The sequence below is a fragment of the Podarcis filfolensis genome (assembly GCF_964270895.1).
Source record: "Podarcis filfolensis genome assembly, chromosome: Z".
NCBI lineage: Eukaryota > Metazoa > Chordata > Lepidosauria > Squamata > Lacertidae > Podarcis > Podarcis filfolensis.
Genome location: NC_139617.1, coordinates 11,963,455 through 11,980,597, shown reverse-complemented (window position 1 = coordinate 11,980,597; position 17,143 = coordinate 11,963,455). Strand labels below are relative to the sequence as shown.

General features: G+C 37.7%; 1 protein-coding gene across 13 annotated transcripts in view; it reads right to left on the bottom strand.

Moving 5' to 3' along the window:
* Window positions 1-229: 229 nt before the first annotated feature.
* STAG2 (STAG2 cohesin complex component) overlaps window positions 230-17,143 on the bottom strand; it is a 61,996-nt gene continuing 45,082 nt past the window's right edge. For 7 of the 13 annotated variants that reach the window (XM_083596793.1, XM_083596787.1, XM_083596794.1 and 4 more), the window contains 18 exons: window positions 16,364-16,456; window positions 15,822-15,911; window positions 15,283-15,486; window positions 14,954-15,024; window positions 13,389-13,476; window positions 13,206-13,286; window positions 12,642-12,734; window positions 11,527-11,701; window positions 10,736-10,875; window positions 10,272-10,373; window positions 9,295-9,443; window positions 8,292-8,420; window positions 7,270-7,475; window positions 5,490-5,679; window positions 5,283-5,396; window positions 4,097-4,223; window positions 3,701-3,778; window positions 230-1,019 (listed from right to left, as the gene is read on the bottom strand). In XM_083596793.1, the coding sequence (XP_083452919.1) occupies window positions 996-1,019; window positions 3,701-3,778; window positions 4,097-4,223; window positions 5,283-5,396; window positions 5,490-5,679; window positions 7,270-7,475; window positions 8,292-8,420; window positions 9,295-9,443; window positions 10,272-10,373; window positions 10,736-10,875; window positions 11,527-11,701; window positions 12,642-12,734; window positions 13,206-13,286; window positions 13,389-13,476; window positions 14,954-15,024; window positions 15,283-15,486; window positions 15,822-15,911; window positions 16,364-16,456 (2,154 nt within the window). In that variant the 3' untranslated portion in view covers window positions 230-995. Of the gene's footprint in view, window positions 1,020-3,700; window positions 3,779-4,096; window positions 4,229-5,282; window positions 5,397-5,489; window positions 5,680-7,269; window positions 7,476-8,291; window positions 8,421-9,294; window positions 9,444-10,271; window positions 10,374-10,735; window positions 10,876-11,526; window positions 11,702-12,641; window positions 12,735-13,205; window positions 13,287-13,388; window positions 13,477-14,953; window positions 15,025-15,282; window positions 15,487-15,821; window positions 15,912-16,363; window positions 16,457-17,143 lie in introns of all 13 variants that reach the window. The other 6 variants (XM_083596785.1, XM_083596786.1, XM_083596791.1 and 3 more) reach the window with 1 other exon arrangement.

Sequence of the window (17,143 nt, the reverse complement as noted above, 5' to 3'; positions counted from 1 at the left end):
AAACCTCATAATTTTTAAGTTGGAATTTAAAAGTAAGAAAAAACTAAACAAACTGCGCAATTATAAAATCAGCACCAATTTATATATATATATATATATATATATGTATGTATATTTATATATATATATTTATTTTATTTAGAATTTAGACCCCTATTCCCACACTCTAATAAGCTGTATATTTTTTGTTTAGATTTTTTTTTTCTGCAAACATACTACAATAAGCTTCTTTATTTGGAGACAAAATACAGTGGCACTACTGGAAGGAATTTCACAACATTACATTTTTCTTAAAGGACAAGCAAACTCTCAGGGTCATAAATGGGTAAGCAGGATTGATCTCAGTGCTTTCTGGCAGTTTATGGTTTCTGAATATTTCATGAATATGCAATAAGCAAGTTTTGGGAGGCTTGGGCATTTTAGGTCCTAAAATAGCTTTTGAGTAAAACAATCAGCTTGTAAGTTTATTTCTCTCTATGATTATTGTAAGTTAACCAATGCTTCAGTTGACCAAAATTTATAGCATTTCGCTGAAAATGCTTCAAGTCCCTTCCAACAAGTCAATAATTCTCTGAAACATCCCATCATTTCAGCTCATAATTTCAACAGTAATCTAGAATAAGTCATGATTATTTGAATTCTATCAGAAAAATCATAAAGAGGAGGGCTTGAAAATGCACCAAGCCCCTATCCAACAGCTACGAATTTCAAAAAAGTGATTATTTACTATGATTTGGAAATAAACTAATATTACATAAATAAAATACTGGTTTGCCAACAGAAACTGTAGCTTATCCTCAAGTTGTTTACTTGTCCTTTATGTTTCAGGCAAACAAAACTGCCTCTTAAATGTACTGGATCTTGTAAGCACATCATTCTCCTTAGAGAAAAAATCTTATTTAGAATATCGCTGTATCTACCACATGTTTTTTATTTTAAAAATCTCTTCCACATTAGAAAACAACTTCAGCATGGTGTTATCGGTTGTACTGGAATTAAAACATTGATACCCCAAGAACCTAGAAGAGAGGGGGAAAATGTATGAAGTTGAGATCAGGTTGTAATTTTTTTTTCACCAGTGTCTACAGCAGTTAATATCTATAAACAGAAAATACTTTTAGTGTATACACCAGCAGCGTGAAGCTGTCTGCCAGGCCTCTTATCATACAACATCCACTGAGAAAGGGGAGCCCTAAGTGTAGATGCTAAATTGCTGCTTGCCCTATCTGGGGAACTTTTTCTCAGTGCAAGCCAATCAGCGTGGAAAGAGAGAATGGGGTTGAGTCTGTGTGTACATTTTGGCCTTGGGACACTTTGGACGCTGGTCCCATCTGCTTTGGGCATGCTGCCCCCAACCCCTTTCCCCTGAGGGAGTTTAGCCTGAAGCAGGGAGTCCCACATCCCAGCAAATACTAAGTAGAAAATAGAGCATTGCAACCTTTTCTTTTCCTCATGATGAAATTGGGTTAGTGGAAATATATAAAGAACTGCAAATCCAGAAGGTAATGCAGCTTATTCATATTTAAGCTACAACATATTTCAGCTACATGCAGAAGAAATGTAATGCAAATGATTTCAGTTGGGTTGAGCACACCAAGACAATATTTAACATGAATCTGTAGAATACAGAAAGTAGGTCACTAGAAGTGAAGACTTTTCATTTTTCCAACTGTGGTTACATTAGAATTATTAGAACTGTACTAAAAAATATTTATGTTTAGAGAAAGCAAGGGTAAACTTTGAATCAACGTGCATTTCTTTATATACACATTTCCGCATCTACCAGTTGTTTCCCTTTCAGGTGCCTATGCTAGAAAAACAATGAAATAGAACTTATGGCTTGGAGGGGAAAGTTAAAAGAAGTCTAGTAAAGGTTATTGTTTCCTTCTGAAATTAAAAGCCAAAGTCTGTCTATTTCTAAAAACTATGTATTCACATTCAGGTAGGTAGCAGTGTTGGTCTGACACAGTCAAAATATATAAGAAAATTGTCCTGTAGCACCTTAGAAACCAACTAAGTTTGTTTTTGGTATAAGCTTTCGTGTGCATGCACACTTTTTCAGAAGCTGTATTTACAGCTACCACAAGACTTTTTGATCAAATAATTTAGTATCTACTGCCATCTTGTGGTGCAATTGATAAAATGCTGCTACTTTTCCAATTCAAGCAAAAGGAACTGACTGATTTACTCTAGGCCAGCATTCCTTGGTGCACCTTCCACTTTGGCACCAATCCGCTGTGACACCAATCCACCCCTGCTGCTGTTCCCTCAATCCTACCTATCTCCATGCTCCCCAGAATGGAAGGCAATGGCACTTTTGTAAGAGAGATGTACATTTGCCATACGCAGCAGGTCGCTGCTATCTTAAACCCCTCAAATGCATGGTGTTGATTTTAAGCAATGCATTTGGGGGACCCAAGATTACAGCTGCCTACCAAAAAATCACCACCAACCCAAGGAAAGAAAAAGGCAGGAAAGGAAAGGGGGGGAGATCAGAGACTAGGGATGGGAAGAATATAATGAAATGAAAACAGAGACAGGACGAAGAATCACACATGTAGAAAAGACACTGAGTCAGAGGGTGCTCTTAAAAGTTTATGACTAGCCACCCCACCCCACCCCACCCCCAAACACACATTGGTAGCTATTTTGTGGTCACAACCATGACAAAAAAGGACTACTCTTGACAAAAGTTTAACAACCTGGGTTCCGTGATGGGAAAAGAGGAGGACATAAATGCAAGAAAAGAAAGGAAGCTGGAAGGGCAACAGGATGCTAATTTTAAGTGGATTTAGATTAAACACTGTAAAAATATGCCATTCATTATTAATTTTCCCATGATTGGATTCAAGAGCCTTTTAGCAGTCAGGGAGCAGCAGCTGGGGTATCTGTGTGACTAAACAGTTTACAGATCACCTTCAAAGGGTCTTCCCAACTCCTAATTACTTAACCTGACCTACTTATGAGTGAATGAAATACAAGTCAAATAGAGTAAATATAGAGCCCAATAACTACAGTGGTACCTCGGGATGTGAACGGGATCCGTTCCGGAGCCCCGTTCTCATCCCAAACAGAACGTAAGACGCGACAGCGCGTCTGGCGTTTTGCCGCTTCCGCACATGATGCCATTTTGACCGTCTGCGCATGCACGAGCGGCGAAACCTGGAAGTAACGCACTCCGTTACTTCCGGGTCGTTGTGGAGTGTAACCCGAAAATACTTATCCTGAAGCATATTTATCCCGAGGTATGACTGTAATACATTCGTTTTTACATTGGAAAGATACTCTCTAGGAGAAAGGTTCTGTGGTGTTTAGTCCCTTATTTTTTATTGTAACTTTTTTCCTATTTTAATGGGTCCACATTTTTGCTAGAGTAGTCAAAATTTGTGGTTCTGTGCCTCATCTCACCATGAGCTTCAGGGGCACTAGAACTGTAACTAGAGGTCAGGAACAATTCCCCTACTAGCGACAAACTCAGGAGGAAGGGGCAGCCCATTTCATGGCAACCTTCAGGCTCAACTGGGAGTACTTCTGGAATGAACGCAGAATTTATGTGCTAGCACCTTCCAAGCTCTGAGCCAAGTAGAAGGTCCTTACCACAGCTGCCAAGGAGGAAGTGATGTTTGCCCTGACAAACTAATTTGTAGATCATCAAATATTGCAATTAAATACATTACCCAGCTTGTCATATCACACTTACAGATTCATCCATGATTGAAGCAGGATCAAAGAAATCTGGCTTTAGCTCTGTTCTCTCTCTCCTGTTCTTTGATGGTGGCTGAAAAGCAAACCAAGTATCATCATATTTGGATGTTTATTTATGCAATCTGCTTAGACCATCTAAAATTAATACACATACTTCTACGAGTTTTATTTAAAATGTGTCAGCCAGTGAATAAAATCTAGAGATCTGTTAACATTTAATTTAGTTGACATACTAGGCAAAGAAATGGTGCATCCAGATTTAGTTCGCACAAAAGCAACATTTGCAGCCTAAAACCTGCTGTGGCAGAATCAGTGCAATGCTATTGCCACCTTATGAAGACAGATACAGCAAAGGAAAAGCTTTAAGAAAGCAGTAATTGATTTTTCTTACTAAATCTATGTCCATGGTATCGAAATCCATGCCTTCATTGAGATCTTCAATGCGCCCTTCTGATGACATCATCACATCTTCCACAATTGGCTCCTCGTCATCCTCCATTAGACTTGTGCCACGTCGACTGATATTTAAATAGTAATACAGAATTTTAACTTAGTTGTGTAATACATGTAACTTATATAAAAAAATCCATTGGCATTTCCCATCAAGTTACTTACAGAAAGTAAGCACTGGCAATAAAAACTCGACTACTGGAAGCCCTCAAAAGTTTATCTCAAAAAAAAAGTCACTCAGAGAATGAAACAACTTAAAAATGTAATAAATAAATGTGTGAACAATGCCTAGCCTTTCACCAATATGTATGTTTGAAACATAAATTAAGAACAATCTCGAAGATACAGTTTGCATCAAGACCCAACACAACAGTTTCTAAAGAGTAAGCGGCTTCAGAAAGCATCAGATGTGCTAGTGCTTTGCCCTCCTTATATGCAGGCACATAATGCATCATTTTTAACTAACTATGAGAAGGGATTCAGCAACTCTTTTAAGATGATGGCTGCATTCAAAGGCTTGCACCACGTGAAATGACTGTCCAGGGTTCCAGCTAAAGACAAATATTCCTTGAGTGCAGTCCACATTGTATTCTCATTTGTCTTCCCATCTATATCCTGCTATGGCTCTGGAACTAGTGCAATTGCAATTCCTCCTTATCCCCCACCCCATCCCCTGGCAAGCTAGCTAGTACTGTTGATATAAATTTGTGTCCAATGTGGCAAACACTGCACCCCTTGCTTATCATTCAGGTACGCACGGCAGAATGAATGGGTTGAGAACAGCTGTTCCAAAAGAATGAAACATTTTAAACATTTGATGTTTACTGTGATTTTATGCAACCCAGTCAGATGGGTGGCATTAATAATAATAATATTTTGTTGTTGCTGTTGTACTAGAAACTCCACCAATTTCAAAGGCACTTTGCTGTGTGGCATTGGGAAAGTTCATGTGAGAAACTTGAGACTAAACCCTCAAAGGAAGCTAGTTTCAGAGTTCTTTAGATCTTGGCCAGATGTATCAAGGCACAAGGACTACAATTAAGAGATAAATAATGTAAACCCAAGGACAAAACATACTAGCAAAGAATAAGCAACATTATATATAGGCAACTGTTGCTTGAGCTTACATGGCATGCTGCAGGTTGGTTCTCAGCTTCACGTAGTTCATGGCTGCTCTCTCCTGCTGCTGTCTCGCTACTTCTTCCTGCTGCCTTTGAGCTAACATCCATGTTACCTGCGTACTTGAAAGAAGAATAAACAAGATTTTAAAAGAAGGGCAGACCAAATATTTCAGTAGTAGCAGCAAAGCACAAAGGAGAGAAGTGTGTATATACTTGTAATCAAGTGGAGGTTGGTGGTGTTCAGGCTGCATTGGATAGACACCCATGTAGCTTTCTTCAGGCCGCAATCTTTTGGGCTCCCTCATGATGGTGGAAGTGAGCTGCGGCGTCTGCATCATGACAGGTGTGTGCATTGTCTGCTCCCTGTTCATCCACATGCTGTCGCTACTGCTGCTTTCCTCAGCTAAAGAGATAAAACAGCTTTAGAATTCAAAACCCTTAACTAAAACAACTAAACAAAACTGCAGTGATATAGGTCACATCTCTAAGAGTACAGTGCACTAATAAAATACCCTGGCAAGAAACTATCATTTTGTACAAAGCAAAGCAAAGTACTTTCACTTCAATGAGCACCTTTCTCAGATAGGGTACTTCCCTCAAGGATGCTTATTAATATATCTTATATATCTTGGGAGTCTCTTGCCCAGTCTTTGAGTCTTAACTGTCCTGAGGCACAGCTGCTTAAACTCTTCTGTGACTGGGTGCTTGCTATGGACTCCCCAGATGAGCCCCCGCTGCTTCCACTGTGATTGACATGTGTGAAGCCATTGGACCCAGAGCACACTCTTTAGGATGTGGAGAAAGCAGATGGGGTCTAGATCCTTCCTGCAGCTGGTTTGCTACAGGGCTGCTCACCAAAACAATCTGCCAAATTCAGAGTAAAGGCCTGGTTAATCATGGGTGAGTGAGACAATCTGTGCTAGCCACTCCCAGCTTCTGACCTACCACTGTCCAATCCTGGATTGGCACAACTTCCCTGATGAATTCAGGGAAACCTCATTTCAGGAGGCTTTAGGTCATCAGGAACAAATGCCAGGGGACAGATTGATTGGCAGGAATAGGCCTACCACATTAGCTGCTCAACCCTTTGCTTTCTGTAGCTCTGAGCGCTTCCCTCCTTTGCCCCTGCCTCCCTCCAACAAGACTTCTGGGCTGGAAGCACTGTACTTGCTAGGCAGTGCTGCCTGTACTGGATACCTCCAAAAGAATAAGTCTTTGTCTTTTTCTTGAGTTCCTTTCTTCTTTTTTAAGTGTCCCCCTTGTCAGTAACCCCAAGAAAGGAAAGTCAAAGGAAGAAAAAGAGCTAGTGTGGTTGCACAGACCTGGCAGGAGACCTCAACACAAATAACAACAACATCTCATTCCCACTTAGTAGGCACATTAGCTCTGCCTGACTACTGGAGCAACTCACCTGATGGTCCCCTCCTGTACTGCAGGAAAAAAGAATCAACAGGCATAGACTCAATGCAGAAAATCCAATTACCACTTCCTAAAAGTATACGGCTCCAATTACCACTCCCTGAAATTATAAGGCTATCAGGAATATGGCATAGAGTCATTCATCCCCACCACCACTGATAGGTCGTTCCCTGCCAACCCAGCCTTGCCTGCAAAACATGCATCTGCAAAACCGCTTCAACTCATAGAAATCCCTTTCTGGCCCTAACAAAAGTTTGCCCAAGGTCTGTCAGAAGTCACAGAAGAGCAACTATGGTTTCAGAAAACCACAAAGGGAGACAGGATCACACAAGTCAGTGGTTTGGAGTACAATAAATATGTTGTTCTCACTAAGACCAAATTAAGCTGAAAACTTTCTTATTTTATATAAGACAGCTGGGTCAGATCTTTGGAAACAGTGGGCTACAAATAGCTAAGGTTTTGTGAGAGAGGCCTTCACATTAAATGAAATCAGGAACTGTACTACAGTTTACATTTTAGCACTTCTCAAGTTGAAAGCCAAACATGCTGGAATGGAAAAATTAAAAATACAAACCTTCTGGTAGTTTCCGCTTCCCTGTAGCTGGTTTTGTTTTTTTGTTCCTTACTGTAGACCCTCGATTACTGATTCCACTAATGACTGACATAGTATCGTCATCACCCCCAGCTAGCAAAGAGTTCCTGTAAGACATGAGTGGAAGCCACACATCTTCTCTTCGGAGAGACATCTGAAAAGTCATGAACTTCTCCAGATATACGTACCTTTAAGAAGGAACAATAAATTATTACTAAAACACACTGGATATATATTTAACATAAGAATATCAAAAGTAATGGCACAGTTCTCTAAAGCTTTTAAATTCAAAGGTCTAAAGACAGAAATAGCATTTAAGCAGCAATTCTCCCTGCAATAACAAAACAGCTAGCAGCCATTTCCATGTATTGCTTTTGTCAACACAAACTCTAGCCATTCTTACATCTGCTCATTTTGTTTTTGGGTTATTATGTATTTTGTGTTCTCATTTGGTATTTTTGTGTTATGAGCCACACTGTGATCTTTGGATCAAGGGTTGTATACAAATTTAATAATAATAATTGTAATATTAATTGTAATAATAATTCTGCACCCCACTAGCAGACTGCATCAAGTTAGAAAAGACTGTTGAGTTGGCCCTAATCTGGAATGTAATAGCAAACAGACCCATAGAGCTAGAATGGAATGGAATGGAATGTTGGCTCTGGAACTACTATCAAATTCTCCTCTGGAATTTTTGGTAAAAGCTATTCTTGTTCCATACATCATGGACAAGCTACATGTATATTTTGTCCCAATTCTAGTGTCTCAAACAGCAACAAGAAGACTTAGGCACTACGTCACAGTGCTAAAGTTTGTCCACCCACAACATTCTGAAACAATTCTATTTTAATTTAATTAATTAATTAATTAATTCCACATTAAGGCACAGCTATTCTCAGAGAAATATATTACAGAACAAATTTATTAAAAGAACAAATGATGATACTTAAAAGACATCCACGTAGCTTGTAAGAAAATCCAAATATAAAGAATGTACTTACACTGTTTTTTTGTCTTGCCTGAGAAGTTTGGATGAGAATTCACTCAATATATCAAGAAATGCCAGATTTAATGGTGGATGGCTCTCACCTTGAGGATTAGGCTCTTTAAAAGCAAACTCTATGCCGTCCCTGAAAACAATTAAGAATTGAAGTGAGCACTTATAAATAAGTTTTCACAAAGGGAAAAAAATGAAAAACATACAGTAAGATTTCCCTTTGAGATGAAAAGGCTCCAAAACAATTGATGCTAGAAAAATATTTTAAAAGGGTAAACAGTATTTTTTACATTTCAAATATTGCAAATCATGTATTTTACAACTGTGAATGAAACATTGTTCTCAATTAAAATTAAACATTTTAAATGAAGCTAAAGGATTTTTCCTATTTGTTTTTGTATTCTCATGGAATACAGGAAATTCAAAGTATGACACTTTTCTTTTTGGTGTTGTGTGCACATATGAAAGTGCTTTATGAAAGTCTACCCACTGCCTGATGCCCAACTTTGAAAAACAAAGGTGAAGCTAGGTCTTGAACCGCAGAGCTTCTTCATGCAAAACAGGTTCTCTGCCACTAAACTACAGCCTTATCATCATAAAAAAGCTTCAGAAATATCATGGTCTACTTTCTGATATGCCCAGCTAGGCTAGAAGAAAGCAAGCTATTGTGCAGCAGATGGAGTAAAATGCACAGACCTCCAAGGGGGTCTGTAATTTCAGTATTGCTGAAATTACAGGAAGTTACATAGGTGGTGAATCTTTCAAACTGAGGTTCACATATGCCTGGAGAGTTATATTTGGCCTCTGCACCACAGGTTCTACCCCTACCACAAAGACTGAATTGGCTAGAATTGAATATACTATTTATTTTAGACCTTCCACCTGCTAGAAATGGTGAGACTGATCACACATTAAAATTCACAAAAAGCTAAATAGTAATTCAAAACTCCAGAATGCATTTGTGTTTTCCGAAACAAAACAAAAAACAAAAAAATGGGAGCAATTACTTGTGTAGCATAGCAATGGCTTCTCTTGTTTTCAGTTGATCGAGTCCAAATGTTAAAGCAAAACGTCGAGCTAACTCCTTAATGCCACTGAAAGTTGGTGATGATCTGTCAAAGTTATACCCATTTTCTTGAATCATCTCATTGAAAAGCTGCATAAAGAAAGCATTTTTCAGTCTTAATAAACTTTTGTATAATTTAATGCGTAATCTGACTATTTCCCCAAATCTTACAAAATGAGCGTCTTCTACCAACTTTAACCAAAACCATCTTAAGAGCTAGTCTTTCAACATAAAATAATAACTTTGCTTACACTCCAGCAAGATATAAGTTTATAAAGACGGGAGTATTACTTATAACAATACAATGAAGTGTACAGAGCATTCTGTCTGCTAAATTCCATCCACCAAAACTTGATTGAAGCTTACAATGTGCGTACCCGTATGTCAACTTATTTTCGGTAAACCTTTTGCAATGTGGTGTTAGTACTAGTTCTAAAATATATGCAAGGTGAAGAAGAGCATAGAAGAAATGTGCTTAATGAATTGGGACATTATGAACTTGGGCATTAATATTATTAAAGTATTTCAGAATTATCGTCTGATGGCCTGCAGGGTGATGCAAGCTGACATATTATTCAACCCATTAATTTACAGACTGAGGGAAACATATGGGAAACCCTGTTCCTTCAGGTGAGGGTAGTCCAACACATGGCCCATGCACACTCGCATACATTTAAGTGACTGAATTTCTCTTTGAGAGAAATCACAAACAAATGAAATGTGATTTGTTCCCAGAAATTTCCTAATTGTCAATGCTCATTAAAGTTAGCATTAAGTATCACAGAACTTCATGGGCATAACAATGGACTCAGATATAAATAGAATTACTCCTATAACTTGAGTTGCACTAATTTATTTTAATAAGGTCTGTTTTTAGCAACCACTGGGATCAGGTACTTTAACTGAGTAAGTACTTACCTGTTGTAAACTGAGAATCAGAGTCTTTGCACACTGGATTTTATCTATTTGCCTTGTTTTACTCATTGTTTCTTTGATTATATCTCCATAATCATTGTAATACTATAAGGGAGAGAAAACACACAGAACAGCTTGACTTGCTGACAGCAAACAGTCACTTCTTAACAGTGTCAAGAAGTCAATTGAAGAGATACTAAAAAAAGACTTTAAAATATTTCATTTAACTACAATTTAAAAAGGCATTCCCAGGGCCCAGGCAAGACATGCATTCTATCAATACAAGACATAAGGAAAACAAATGTATTCTAATATGAATCAAGTATATGAACTGTTTATGGTCTAACAGCCACACATAAAAAGGAAATATAAAATACTTGAAAAATGAGAACATGCTAGCTGACAGCAACCAGTTAACATGAAAGCCCCACCCCACCATGTTCAGAAGATCAGAAATGCTGAATTACCTTCATATATTGCTTAAAAATATCTGCAGCAGTATTCATTTCCACCACTGTATATACAATAAGTTTACAAAAAGCTGCAAGCAAATTTCTTCTTTTGTGCAAAGCTTCAATCTTACTGGCTTCATCGTCCTGCTGTCCATCTAAGAAATGAAATAAGGTGCACAGCATTAAAAAAATCAATTCTCATCAACTGGACCTTTATTAACAACTGCTGAAAATGTTGTTGAAAATAACCTATGACAGCAGGAAAAAAGAAGTGACTACCAAATGCTTTGCCAGCTACACTGTATTAACAAGGCAATCTTTAAAAAGAAAATAAAACTTAAAGTACACCGTAGCACAGAATAGTTTTGGTAGTTGATTTAAGTTCTCTTTATTCATTTCTTGTATGATCCCTTTCCAACTTTTTTACAAGAATTTACACTTAGACTGGTATTTCATGGAATCATAGAGCTATCTTTTAAAGGTAACTGAAAGCAGGACACAATGCAAGGCCACAAAGTTCTAACTGTTGTAAATGACATATTCTAAGCTAACGTGAGTTACTACAATTTAGACTGCAATGATGAAAATATGGTGAAAGCTAGGGCCTAATTCCCACTCAAGTGATAAACATGTGTCTTCACTGTACCACTTCAGACTGCAGCTGAGAACTCATGTGATAAGATAAGAAAACAGGCAAGCTACTCTGAGGAAGCCAGTGATTTAGTAGATTAAGGGAGAACCCAAGTCTTTTGGGTCATATTCAGATTCTGTCAATATGATTTGAAGACGATTTCACAGCCTTATACCTGCACTGTTGTTATCATCATCCTGGTCAATGAAGACATGATCGAGAATAAAACTCAACATTTCAGCTTGCAATGAAGAGTCAGGAGTATAAACTAGCGGCTCTAAGATGTCACGACCTCCTGACATAATCTGATGACTGAAGATCATTAATACGTCACACAAAATTGTAAAGGCCTGCAAAAAATAATGATAAGAACCATAATTATATATGTATTTTTCTGTTGCAGGCTGTTAGATGTGGAATTCCCACCCCATCATTACATTGTGTCTGTCATATTATGAAGACCCTGACCTTTGACACCTGAGATGTTTTAGGACCCACCTTATTCTTCCGATTTTAAGCATTAACAGATTTTAGTATGATTGTATTATTGTGGCAAGGAATCCAATAAACAGTTATAGTCATCATCAACCAGAGATATGATATGCTAAACTTGTAAAGTAAGGATCCAACTAAGTTTCCCATTTATCTAAATATTAACCTTTCAAACACCAAAAGAATGACATCCAATAAAATAAAACAAAAACCTAATGAAACAGTCCCCTCCCCCAGCTTACCTTTTATTCTGAGGAGCTCTACTAAATCTAGTGAGAGAGCTATGTATTTTAGCACATGTATATTTCACCTTTCTAAAGGCAGTACCTGAGTAATTTCCAGTCCATCTACCATCCAAGCCCATGTGCACCTAGAAGCATTCTGGGTTGAAAATAGCTGAAAGCCCTTTTTTAAAATAAAAAAATCAATTTTCTTAATTGATTGTTGGGCAGGGCGGTGGAACTAATGTAGGTGTTCTGGGGTACCAGGTTGCCATTGAGCACTGCAATGGCAACCCCAGGGCTAGAAATTATTCAACTAAAATATCAAACAAAAGTGTGTTTTCATATGCCATATGGTGAAACAATCTAAAGATACTGCCTTTCCAATATTCTAAACATTAGCATCCTAACAATTTGCACTATTACACAATTGAGGAAAATCAAGATTTGCTTAAAATTACGGGGGGGGGGTGTGCGCGCACGCGCACACACACACACACACACACACACACATATATATGTATGTTTCTTCAATCACTTACATACAAAGGGGCCAAGTAGTAAAACAGTGACTAACCTGTTCTTTAACAGCAGTATTTACGTTGGTAAGGTAGTGCTGGCAGATTTGACAAAATACCCTCATCTGTTTCTTTAAGCGTAGAAGATCCTCCTTTGAAACAGAATGTTAAATAATATGCAATGCTTTAAATTATACTTGCTTGTTAAACAAAAAATGTATGTTAACTAAGAACTTGTCATAAAATAGAAATGATCTAAGAAAAGAAACAAAAAACATGTAATATAATTGCAGCTTATTTGACCCTTGGAATTATACCCTGTGCAAGTTTCAAGCAGGTTTCTGGATCACACATTGCATTCCTCTGTTCTCCTCATTACAGATAGAAATAAGCGGCTGAAAAGAGATGTCCCATTTATCTCATTTAAATGAGAGACCTCCCTCCCTCAGCTCAATAAATCCACCCTGCCCTTCAGAGGTCAGAAGGGTTACCAGCTGTCCTTCTCTCCCCGCCCCCCATCATACTGACAGGCACTTCAAGTAGCTTGACCTGGTGACACACTGCTATTACACATTTCATTCTATGAAACTATAAGTTGCCACCATCATCATAACAAGGCTTACCTTTGTAGAACTGCTGTCAGTAATTTTTGCTAGCTGCCAAAGGATTACATAGTGAGTACACTGCAGAGCATGAATAACAATCTGTGTTTAAAACACAAGATAAAATGGTTATTAAAAAAAGGACTGTGATTTTTGTTTTCTTAGATGTATTTTTCCTATTACAGCTTTTTTAAATATACAAACCTGTTCAGGCATATCTCCATTCTCAATGCCTGTTTTTAATAACTTGTAGTTACAACCAAATAAATCCCATCTTGACAGATCATGAGCACTGAAATAGAAAGAAAATGAACAGTTCAATTTCATCACACCTTCTCTCCCACTTTGCAATGCTCTGATTACTGTATTCCTTGCAATACAGTGCAAGCAGCACAGTGCAACTACCCTTAGGCATTAGTTGAATTACTCTCCTTATAACAGCTCTAGACATGTTATCACCACAGAAGAGGAAACCTTAGGTGGTCCTCATACCTCTCTAGGCCACACCTATTGCAGCCCCAACTTTTGCCTCTGACTCTGCCCACAACAGTCATATGGCCCCCAGAAGGTTCCCCATAATGGAATACAACCCTTGATATGAATAAATATCCCCACTCCTGCTACAGAGTTCCAGTGTGCTTTGCACAGCACCAAGTCATGGAGGATGCAATGCGCCTGATTTTCCCTCCTTGCCCCTTCCCTTGGATTGGAAGAGGAAGGAAACAGGGGTGCCAATCTGTAAATAGCTTTTTACTGTAGAATAGATTGTGGCATCAGCACAGTTGGTATCATTCAATATAAAATATATTCCTAAATGAACTTTCCAGATCTTGGTTTAGTTCTTATCTCAAATTTGTCCTGGAAAGCACTGAGCAACCATCCTAACCTCCTAAGACTATTTACGTAACGTACTGCAGAAATAATCTGGTTACCAGCAAAATTTAATCAACATCTCCTGTAAAGGAATGTGTCCCACATAGTCAACAGTAAGATAACCTGAAGACTCAGGAAACAATTGACTTCAAGCAAGTAATGAAACTTTTTGGAATAGTTAAGGATTCTTTTACTCTTTAGATAAAAATATGTTAAGTGTTGTAAGATTTGTTGCCTAATTATTTTAAAATTTTGCTGTCTGAAGCAGCATCCATATATTCGGTCTCTTTCATTTCATGTAGTAAGACAATATTTCTTTATTCTCTTACATATGAATTTCCTGTGGGTATAAGAATAAGGGTAAACTCATTCATATTTTTTTTAAAAAGCACACTGTTACTCTAGCAAAAAAGATGATGAACCTTCCCTCAGCTTAATATTGGGAGTGTACATAGAAGACACGTAGGTAGTGGACACATATACAGGTTTTTAATGTCCACCTTCAAACAAGACAAGACAGATTCATGCACAGCTTTCCCTAAGTAAGTGGTTCTAAAGAAAGAGCTAACATGAAGACTAACTGGTGGTACTCTCTCTCTAGTATTAAAAGAGTGAATGCCTCTTTACACGAACATGAAATGTGGTAATGTTAATAGGGGAAAAGACCAGCAGGAACAGAAGTTGTGCATATTGAGCAGAAAGTAGTCAAATGCCTGCATAATACATGGCTGCTAAAATGATCACAGCACTACTGTCAATTATTTTAAAAATTATTTTTTGAAATAAATAGTTTAATTTTAGCACTTTTAAAACTTCTCAGTGATTAGAATTTAAATTTCTTATTAAAACAAAGAGTTGAGAGTTGCAAGAAGCGGACAGGCTGTTCCTGTACTTACTTATGAAAAGCAGTGATTCGCTTTAATGTTGATAGGACCTGATAAGCGTCATCTTCATCAGGCTCTTCACCCTGTTAAAAAATTATACGGTTGCAGTAAAAGTAAGTATCTTCAATAAATGGTAAAGTAATATTTTATGAGTAGCTCAAATGAAAAGCATTCACAAAATCAACAACTATCAATGCTTTCTATTTCAGGCCATATATGAAGTACTTGCAATTGTTGAGGTTTTTTGTTCTTACAAGGAGCGATGACCAGTGAGAATGCTAGCTTGAATGCTAAAGCAAGAAATAAAAAAAACAAACACACAACTAAAACAAGATACATGCCTCTTGCAGAAAATCTTCAAGAAGTCTATTGAATTTGTCAGCCAGTTCATCCATTAGCTGACTTCTTGCAATGTCCACTCTGTTAAATATTGTGAACTCTTCATTACAGAGTGCATGGTACGTTTTAGAGCAAGCTTCCAAAACATCTGTGTCGGTGTGCTTTTCAACAATATCCCGGATCTGTCGCAATAAGGCATCCAAATGCTACAAAAGACAAATCAAAATTATCAAGTAAGCACAGCAAACCTATTTTTTTCTGGTTATTTGATCAAGTAGAACAAACAAACAAACAAAAGCAAGCAAACAAACAAGCAAACCCAAAAGGAATTTCTTTAAAACTACTTATTTCAAAAGAGGTAGGTATTGGCTTCACCTGTTACAAGAGTTGCATTCTCTTGAAGCTATCGGCTCCATGGCCAAGCCTGCAATAGCCCCCACTATGGAATGCTGCTAACCCCCAATATACAATTATCTGTTTAATAGGAGGATTTGTTCAGTTTTTATTCCCTTTATTCTTCTATACTTGTAAATTTACTTACCTTTTCTAATCTCCCTGTTGTGTAGATTTCCAAATCAAAATATTGTGGCAACTGTAACAAGTTGGTGACTTTCTCTGCATCTACAGAATACTGTAGAAATTGATAAAGAAAACAAAGCTCAAATATTTTAAAATAAAACAAAAGTGCCCCACATACCAGCTTTCTATCAAATTATGCATTCTACAATTCCAGACATGAGTTTCACCAGGAAATCAAAAATATTCATTATTAATCAACACTGTTAACTTCATTAACCAAATAACTTCTCCAAATGCAATCTTTCTGTATGCCTCTTCAAGTGCTGGGACCAGTGGAAATTTGCACAAAAAGGACAAAGCACATTATTTCCATGCAAAAGGTCCCAGGTTCAATCCCTGGCTTCTCTAGGTAGGACTGAGAAAGTTACTCCTGTCTGAAATCCTGGAGAGCCGCTGCCAGTCAGTGTAAACAATACTGAGATTGATTGACCAATAGTCTGAGACTGCATAGGCAGCTTCCTATGTAATTGTGGTCTTAAAAAGAGAGAGAAATAAATCACTCACTTTTGCTAACAGCTGAGGGAGTGCCACAGCAAAAAGTTCTGTGATCCTTGTCCTGTCATCCAACTGTGCTTTTTTCTCCTTTGCCGTAAGTACCTACATTGAAAGTGTGAGGATAGTTATAACTAAATAAGTGATCATATCAACAGTTTCAACAGTTGTTTAGTGCAACCAGTAACTTACTAAGTTATAAAAATGTAACTCATAGTAGACCCAAGAGCCTGTTGCGCCAGACCAAAGGCCAATATAGTCCAGCATCCTGTTTTCAACAGTGGCAAACCACATGCCACTGGGAAAGGCAAAAGCAGGACACAAGAACAATAGCTCTATCCCACTGTTGTTCTCCAGCAATTGTTATTCAAAGACATGCTATGCTGTACTGCTTTCTGGAGTTAATATATAAAATAAAGAACAGGCGTGGCTCAGATGTGCAGCAGCTGCGCCAGAATCCCCACCCATCCATGTGCTCATGCATGCCCAGTGACAATTATGAGTAGGGAATTTGGTACAGATGCCACATGTATGAACAGATTCATATAAAGGAGCAAACTAAAATTTATTGTTTACATTTATTAGTTGCTTATTAACTGAATCCTCTAACCAATGTACAACCAAAGTTAAGCAATGGGTATAGAATCATGTTTTCAACAGCCACACAATTTACACTACATAAAGTTATTGCATCGTAGAATTAATAAGTGCTAATGCTACAAAAATGTGCCACAATTCTATGACCAAATTTCAGTATTGGAACTTGGATTGCTTTACTCTGGTCTTTGAGAC